This window comes from Larimichthys crocea, chromosome I (assembly GCF_000972845.2).
Source record: "Larimichthys crocea isolate SSNF chromosome I, L_crocea_2.0, whole genome shotgun sequence".
Classification (NCBI taxonomy): Eukaryota; Metazoa; Chordata; class Actinopteri; family Sciaenidae; genus Larimichthys; species Larimichthys crocea.
Window position 1 is genome coordinate 5,190,552 of NC_040011.1, and position 9,749 is coordinate 5,200,300.

At 40.0% G+C, this 9,749-nt stretch overlaps 1 protein-coding gene across 1 annotated transcript; it reads left to right on the forward strand.

Moving 5' to 3' along the window:
- Positions 1–1,586: 1,586 nt before the first annotated feature.
- Positions 1,587–7,097, forward strand: lrrc3 (leucine rich repeat containing 3). Its single transcript, XM_019267008.2, has 2 exons — positions 1,587–2,084; positions 3,381–7,097. The coding sequence occupies exon 2, from the start codon at positions 3,660–3,662 to the stop codon at positions 4,458–4,460; it is 801 nt and encodes a 266-aa protein (XP_019122553.2). The 5' UTR covers positions 1,587–2,084; positions 3,381–3,659; the 3' UTR covers positions 4,461–7,097.
- The last annotated feature ends 2,652 nt before the right edge of the window (positions 7,098–9,749 follow it).

The following is a 9,749-nucleotide window of genomic DNA, read 5'->3' on the forward strand; positions in this document are numbered from 1 at the left end:
CTCCTGCAGAGCTTACATGACACCTGGAACACTGGGACCAGCTTAACCTAAATTTGAATCACATGGGGAAGTGCAAATGTAATTGAAGTGGTTGGTTAAACTTAACTTTTTAGATTCATATTTATTGGCCAGGTATGCGTACACATGCACAACTTTTCCCAAAGCTGAGCAAATCAAGGTAAAGAATGTACAGGACTGAGGGGACACATGTATTTAAAATAGGTGGAAATATAATGTTCTGTAAGTTGTTGATATAAAAATAGTTAAAAGAAATAAATGGATGGAGTGGATGTTTATAGTACAATAATCATACTGATTGCAACCCCATTGCCTCACCCTCAACAGAGTGATGACCTGTAGGAAGCAGAACTGCAAAAAAATAATAAATTAATAATAATGGACAACTGGTTTTGATAATCAATTAATCTCTAGAAATTTTTCATTCAAAAATGCTGTTTTTTCAGCCTCTCAAATATAAAAGATTTCCTGCTTTCCTTTGTTTTATATCATATTAAACTGAAGATCTTGCCACACTGAACTTTGTGAAACTGGAATGGATGTGGGATGTCTGGTTGTTTTGCCGTTTTTTCGTTTTGACTAAAGTGCTAAGTGCTAAATTACAGGCAGGATGGCATAAGTGATTTTCTCTGCAGTCCTGACTGTTCATTTCCAGCCCTGTTTGGTGGCTAAAAAATCAGTCAGTGATGGATGTTTTCTAAGCCCCTTGTAAGAATGTGTGTTGCTCTTGTCAAGGTTAACTAGAAGATTAACATGACAGTGTTTTCTTTTTTTTCATAAACTACACTAAATTGTAACACCAATACATTTCATTAAGACACTGAGTAGATTTAGGCTCAGTTCACTTTGCAGTCAATCCATCAAGGTTACATGGGAATTTACCTTATTTACCATACGGATGTAATTATGCTCACTGTGTGTTGTCACTCCTCCAACAAGAGGTGTAAAAAATGTTCCTTGTATAAGAAGTATAGGTAAAAATAAACCTTGCATCACATTTTTAAGACATTGCCTTTAATGAAACACCACCAATAGCTTAGAGAATGTGTTCACATTTGCTGTTAGATGATGCAGACATGCACCGTGCTTGCTTTCAGTCACAGGAAGTCATGTAGCATTAAGTAAAAAAGACAAATCAAAAACACATGGCCTACTTTGCATGCAGTTTATGAGTGTGGAATTAAGCCTCTGCAATTTGAGGTCAATTAGCACCAGAGGATAGCGCAAAATCCAAAGCTAAATCCCCAGCATCATCATCATTTGTCAGTTTGATTACAGTGTTGAAAATCGATAGTTCACAGTTCAATGTGATGAGGTTTTACACGAGAATTATGATTTTGTCAGTGCGTTTTAGAATACTTAGTGCTATGATGCAACTATAATCCTTGGTTTCATCCAGGAACAATTTTCAGATTTAAATGTTTTTTTTTTTTTTGTTTTTGTTCGGTTCATTGTCTGAGAGGAGAGAGAAGGGTTCAGAACAAAGGGGAGATGTAGGCAGAGCAGCCAGAGGAGGACAGACAGACAGACAGTCAGACAGACAGACAGACAGACAGACAGAGAAGAAGCAGGAGGGAGGAGAGGGGAGGGGGGGCGCACCGGAGTACGAGGAGAGCTGCCAGCCGGAACACGCGCCATGCGCGCGCGGTTCGGACAGAGAGGCGCGTTACGAGTCGAGCTGCTCCTCGAGACCTTTCCGGAACACCACCACCACTATCACACTATCATCATCATCATCATCATCATCATCATCATCATCAACAAGTGTGACTGTGGTGTTTTTTGAGAAGACGTAAAAAAGAGCCACATCTGGAGAGATGAATCATTCCACCCGGAGATTTAATAACTTCACCGAACTTTACCGTTCTGTTCTTTATTTCCCGGAAAGCGTGGATGCGTTTTTGTAGCTGACTATACTTTTTCTCTTAAAAAAAAGAGTGTTTATTTTCAGACATGTTTCAACGATGATACAGATGTGATCTGAGCGAACTACTGCCGATGTATGGACGATATCTCTGCTTTGGTATAGACACAACATAAAAATGATATTCATGCGCTCTTTCCCGGTAAGTACCTCTGCAAGAAGTGTACTTAATGAAGTTACGAAGCCATGTGTATTTGTATTTGCAGCTGTAATATTTTAGCCACATGTTAATGTGATTAAAAGCCACATTATTAGGCAATTATAGCTCTCTGTTTACTCTGCACTTAGGCATCATTATCTGAATTAAATTTTAATTTTTGCCCAAGGTTTTCATGCTCCCACAGCTTCACCTATTATCCTTATGTAGGGTAGACAGCTGTTTACTTTCCTAGATTTTGTGTCCAGCTGTGTTCAGAGTGAAATTTCCTTGCAAAACTGAAGAAAACATCTGTTGATGCGTAGGCTATAAGCAGAAATGTAGAGATGATCACACAAATATGTTCCAGGAGACACATCAGAAAAGCTGCAATAGCACGATATGCATGTGTAAGCCTTAATATGCACACCATTACTTAATGATATAGCGGTGTCATAACATAACCGCAGGGTGTAAGTGCCTCATCTTGTCCACACCTCCTGCTGAGCTCAGACTGACGAGAACGTGTTTATTTAAGACTGTGTGTGTGTGTGTGTGTGTGGCCCTCAGCTATGCAGCCCTTGCCAAAGACAAAGGGCTAAAAAGCAAAAAATAAATAAATAAATAAGAGGAAAGACATGGCTCCATGGGGTGGATGACCTCGAACACAGCGAGGGGTTCATTGTGTGATCAGTTTAGCCCAGCAGAGGGTGCGCATGCAGTCCTAAAGTGGTGATGCTCCTGCAGGATGGAAGGAGTCATTTTTGGACCCCACAGTTATTCTCATCATGTGTCTGTGATCGAGAGACAGCAGTCCTTGAAATGAGGGAGCTGTGAAAAAAAGAAGCTTTTCCTCATTGTTGAAGTCAAATGGAAAAGAGCTGTTTTATTGTTTTACTGTTATGGAATAATGTGATTAATATTAACAGGCACTACTGTGCAGCATCGCAAAATGATTCCATGTGACGGTTGTAGAAGAAAATGATGAATTGAATGAGAAAATGTTGGTGACGACCCATGTGTGCGTCTGCTGATTTATGAGATTAGCTCAAGTGAAATAGATTTTTCTCAATAATTACATTATACATTTGTAAACATTGTGCGCAGAGTGTTTGTTCAGCTCAGTTTGGGATGATAAAGGCTGCACACTTAGAGGAAGGACTTATCGTAAAGAGTTGCAGTCTGGATGATTTTGATTGTTATGTACACTGGCTGCAACCTTATGCAATCTCCTGCTGCACCAAAGAGCTAAAAAAATCTATTTTTCTGCTCAAGAATAACACTGTTCTTTGTTTCTTTCAGCGCACCACGTGACATGTCGATTCCATTGTCGCTTGATCCGCTCTTTACTCTCTGAAGCTTTCCCACTAAACCTGATGTTACAGTTCCCTGCTGGAATATTCTTTTGGATTAGCTTTGAAAATCTGACATCTGATTGACTCAAGATAAGCCCTAATGTTTGTGCGAATTAACGTAATTTTGGCATTTTGAAAGATAATGAAGCTGCAATTTAATGCCAAGAAACAGGTGGAACTATGATTGTTTTTACCTGACAGGACTTGTGGGAGTTTGCTGCGGAATATGCAGGACACAGCTGGGTCTGATATGCACAGGAAAACCTCTAACTTTGATAGCTTTGCCCTCTTGTGGGGCTTGCTCCTTGGATTATTCATGGCACATTCACCAGTGACAGCTTGTCCCACAAGTTGTCACTGTATAGAGAAGAGTGGCATGACCGTGGTCCAATGTATGTCTCGCAACTTGGAGAAGATACCATCAGACCTTCCAAGAGATACTGTGGTCTTACTTTTGGCATCCAACCAGATCACTCACATCCCCAATCACGCCTTCAGAGAACTGCACTACCTCCAGGAGCTGGATCTGTCGAACAATGACATTGAAACTGTGGACGTCGGAGCTTTTCAAGGCGTTTCGGACAGTCTCCTTGTCCTGGATCTATCAAACAATCGCATCCAAAGTGTCCCCAAAGAGGCGTTTGCACGTCTACGAGCAAAAATCAGCCTCTCAAACAACCCATGGCACTGCGAGTGTACGCTGCAGGAGGTCCTGAGGGAGTTGCGGCTGGACCCAGAGACAGTCAATGAGGTGATCTGCCACACAGCGCAGCAGGAGGAATATGCAGGCAAACCGGTAATCCAGGTGCTGGACTCAGGGATCAACTTCTGCAACTTTCACCACAAGACCACCGACGTAGCCATGTTTGTCACCATGTTCGGATGGTTTACCATGGTGATCGCGTACGTCATCTACTATGTGAGACACAATCAGGAGGATGCTAGGAGACATCTGGAGTACCTGAAATCACTGCCCAGCAGCTCTCAAATCAGCAAGGAATTTGACACCATCAGCACTGTTCTCTAGCACGGCCGGCGGCTCAGAAGATGTGGTGTGTGTGTGTGTGCGTGTGTCTGTAAATACGTGAGTAAATGTGTGATTACACCTGTACACACCTGTTTCTTAGCACATTATCTGAGGTTTTTCAGTGACTAAAAAAGGCCATTTTGATTAATATATTTCAGCCTCACAAATGATCTTTTGTAATATTCCAAAAAAAATATTTTGATTTGATTAAATCTGAGTAAATATGTCTTTACAACCAGATAGGGCAATAGTGATAGCACAAAATTAACAAAATGCTAAAACTCATATTCAACTCACAGAGATGAAAGCACCAGACGGGAGGATAAATGTTCCCACTCTGGTGTCGATCCACAGTCTGATTGAATTTGGACTGAGACGAATGAGGAGGACGAGTGTGTCTCCCTGTTACTTTGTATTGATTGATTCATGTTCGCCATGTCACACTCTCAAGGTAAAGGACATTTTTAGACTTCAGCTAATGCGTTTAAGATGTTAAGATTCAGTCAACATTCAGTTTGCATAACAGCTCTGCCTCCAACATACCTTACACAACTACTGATCCAGGAAATAAGGTTACTCTGTGCAACCGCTGCATCGTGTCACCTGAAAGACAAAGTGTAGTCAAACAAGGAAAAGTTGCCATACACCTGCAGCTCTGATGTGTCTTTAGTAAATGGCAAAAATGATCTAAACATGTCAGCATGCCATGTCAAAAACATTACCAGGTGATATTCCTGCAATGAAGACTAAGATCTGCATACTGTAATAAGTAATAATATAGAGGCAGTAGTGAACATGAATGTTGTTTAACACCATACAGATCGCTATATCTCCCAGTACACTGTATGAACTTAATGCATTTCTGCAGATAAATATCATCAACTTATGAATTCATAATGGTTAGCATATTAACGAACAAATGGCCATTTATGCAACAAACATGCAGTAAAATGATCATCTTGTTGTTGTGCGCTCGTCATGTGGGCCTCCACATCATGTAAGTTGGCTGGTTGAACCAAACCAGCTGCAGTCCTGTGAATTTCATGGTGGTTTGAGAAACACAAGACAGACAGACAGACAGACAGACAGACAGACAGACAGACAGATCCGTCAGCCTAATGACAGAATGCAGGTGAGCATTCAGTCAGTTTCACCCCACCATCGCTGGGAGGAGTTGAATAACTGTACGGCCCCAGGAGAACAAAAGACTTCCTCAGTCAGTCTGCAGGACTGAGACAGCAGTCCGCCACTGAACTTACTCCTCTGCTTATTAAATGTGCTGTGCGGAGGGTGGCGGGCATTGTCCATGATGGACAACACATTATTTCAGGTCCTTTTCTCATAAGGGAATCTAGCTCCACGCCAGCCACAGAGTCAGCTCTCCTCACCAGCCTGTCCAGCAGCATAGTGTCCCTCCTCCCTCCCCAGCACACAATCGTAACAATATTATGTTCGTTACAAACAAAACCACTTCCTGTGTAGGACTACAATTTTGATGAAAATATTTTATTACTGGACAATGAATAAAAAAAAAAAACTTACAGATTAACAGCAGCTTTGTGTACTTTTCATTTTCAGAGATAGCAGTTCCAAAAATTCCATTTGTATGTATGAATGTATTCATGTCAAATGTCAACATGCTTAATTGTCAAACACATAGTGTGTTATTTGTGAACCTCGAACAGCTGAATTAACACACCACAACCATCACTGCTATTGATCTGTTGATTTGAATGTAGCATAACGTGTTTGATTTGACACAATCTGAACATTTATTGTATTTCTTCTGGGTTACTTTAATGGTCTGGAGTTGATTGTGTCCAAGTGCCTACTCTCTGGGACTTCTACGCCATAGCACTGTGTATCAAGTCGGACAAGTTCTTTCCCTGTCTACCCTTGTCATTGCAGAACTCAGTCAGTTATAACGTATGCCTAGCCAGCCAGTGCTGGGGATCTGAGTCATAACGATGTGAAAGTCCAATTTTACAGAAGGACAAGAATGGGTGCCAGAAGACAATGACAGAAAAGTGTTTGGAAGCGTTACATGCTTTTCTGTGATTGACCATTCACTGTAGCTGTCCTCATATGGTGATTCCCACTCATCTAGTACTTTGAGCAGGTTAAAATAAACGCAAATAATTATTTGCAATTAAAACTTGACCTACTCTAGACAGAGACTTGTTTTTAATTTTGCATACTGTATTTGCATCTTTTATATACTAATGTAGGTTTATTTGTTACAGAAGTGTCTGTCTGTGAGGTTTTGTTATATAACAAAGTTTGTGGTGGCCAATGTGTGGACAACTTTACAATTAAAAGGAATGCACATGCCATTTGTGTTGTTATTTTGTAAAAAAAAAAAAAAAAAAAAAAAAAATCCATATCAATATGTCTGTATGTCTTTAAGAGCTTGTAATTAGTCGTGTGGCATTGGTCAGTCTTTTCGTCATCTATAGAAGAACTGGTCTATAAGCGGTGTAGTTCTGAGATGGGAATGAAAGGGCTCCAATAATTTTGTTTGTGATAATCTTATTAATTTTCTATCTGTTTCAGTAAATACTGTGTGTTTGTTTTGTTCTCTGGATCTCACTAGACAGCATTACCAGCATTTGAAAATAAAAATTCTTTTCCAAGTCAGTTCAGTCTCCTCACCTTTTTGCATTTTGCTGCTGCAGAAAATGAATGGCAAAATATTTTTTGGAGAAAGCCAACTTTCGCTATTACAAGTGCATTAGTTGGACCTTCTTTCTCTCAGATGTTTCTCAGCTATACTGTGGTTTCAACAATTTATCTGCAGAAAAATGGATGTCTCCTTTTTGATAGCAGCTATATTTTCACTCCATGTTGATGTGAAATGTTACTGACTGAATGTTACTACCGACTATTCCTACCTAGAAAATTGTAAAAATGTGCACAAAAACATGAAATTCCATTTGTTGTAGTGATTCCTCTGCAATCAAGGACTTTGTCTGATGTTTCATGATGGAACACAGTGTATGATGAATAAAGAATATAAAATCATCCAAGAATTACATTGTGTCCAGACAAGCCTATTTTGTAAGGCAAGCTTTAAGCTTATCCAGACAGTGGTTTCAGTGCACAGTGCAGGGATCAATAAAAGAGTCATTACTGAGAGAAACTTGTGTCTGCGGCATTGGTTTTAAAGGCCAATGTCACTAAAGCTCTGTGACACACTGTAGCAATCATTCCAATTGGTGTTTCCTAAACCTTTAGCACTGCATTATTTTTTGTCGAGGCTCTTCATTGTCAACTTTAGAGATTCTGCTGATGAATCTGAGACGCAGATGCTGGCAAGGGAGCTTATTACCACAGTGGTGTATGGGTGCTCTCTCTGGACCTGTAATGACAGAGTCAAACTTTCAAGCAGTGACTCAACAGAACCAATCCACTTAATCTCCTAATAACATTATCTGCAAAACAATACTTAGTCATCTCATTTTATTTTGATTAAAAAAATTGTAAATGCCAAGACAAAGTCAGGCCATGAATCCATACATCTTCCATCATTTATCATTTTCTTGGTCATAGCTGCAGCAGTGCCAATTGGAATGCTCCACCTGTTGATCTCACACTCTTAGCCTACCTTACAGTCACTGGTTTCAAACCTGGGGGTCCTGAGCAATGACAGTAAAAAGAATGGACAGCGCATGAGTGAAGTCATCCCTAGGTTTCTGAAACTCCATTTTGAAGCTGAAAATGTGTGGCCACCGCCATGTTGGCTGTACTGCCTCTTCCGCCCCCCCGGCTAATCTAAAAATCGGTGGATCGTTGGCGGAAGTAACGCAGGCCGTCAGCCTACACCATGAAGGAACCAACCCCAGACAGCCAACCCACAACCAACTGATCAATCCCACGTTAGCTACGTTCCAGCTGCCTTGCAACGCCAGACAGCAAAATAAATGGCAAGCCAGCCAATTCACCAGGCAGATCAGCCCAACTCCACTCCAACCTCGGTCAAACAGACACAAAGACATGCAACTCTTAATACATAGCTAGATGTGTCTCTACACTTTAGTACTGTGCCAGCCTGTGAAAGCAGAGGGGAGAAACAGAGACAGCAATGTGACCTGCTCACTACAGAGTGATTTCTGGTCCGAGACAGAGTAGTTGGTACACTATACTATGGCGCAGAGGTAGAAGTTCACCAGGATCTGAGGATAGATGGACCATTTTAAGTCTCCTCAAAAAGAATTATGGAACCTGCAATAAAAGAAAACGAAAATGAAAAGAAAATGCCTCAAAAGGCACAAATAAGATATAAACTAAAATCTCAAGGGCTCAATGGAGACCTGAACACAAGCTGTATTCACAGAGGCTTCACTCTTTTCTAAACAGCCTTGTCCTGCATTAGAAAAGTACAAAAAAAGAAAGAAAGAAAAAAGCCTAATAAGACAAAACATAATACAGAGAGACAATTATATAAATTATACGTATGCAATTTATTTATTTTTTATTTATATATATAATATATATATATAATATAGATATATATTATATATATATATATATATATAATATATATTATAGTTCCAATACAGGAAAAAATCATCTCTAATGTCATTATCACAGCAAATTGCACATACACACTTTCAGCAGTTATAGCATTCACTATTTTAATTATATGGACAGTTTTTATGTATTGTTATTGTTAATATGAAATATCCATAAAATATGTCACTTAGTCGGGGGTCATAACTCACTCAATGATAGAAAAGGCATATAATAATGAAAAAGTTTAGGAGGCACATCCCTACACCATCAGCAAGACTTATAGTAAAGACAGTCCCTGATATGGGGTATGAACTTGCTCCCAATCAGAAGGAGGCATTCTGGCTTCAGATTTGAAGTTGTTGGTTCTCATCCCCAATCACCTCAGTGAATGTTGTTGTTTATGTTGTTGTTAGTCTCAACTCTCTTCTTGATTAATTTTTTGGCATGCTACATCACTGTCCTTTTTGTGTTGCCTCCATTGAGAACACAAGGCATTGTTCTCATCTGGTGATTAACATGTAGAACGACACACTTGGCTGAAATATGACCCACTTGTTTGACCCCCTGTGTTTATTCGTCCAGGATATTTGCCCCTTTGCACCATCTGTTCATTGAAATATCAGTAATATTTTAATGAAAGACCCAGACTATTCTTATGAGGGTGACAAGAGAAAGTTGGTGTCATTCCTCTTTGTTCCGAAGTCTTTGCCCGAACATCGCCGCCACTTTTTCAGGACTACGTATCGATACAAATCTTGTATGTGACTGATGAAGCTC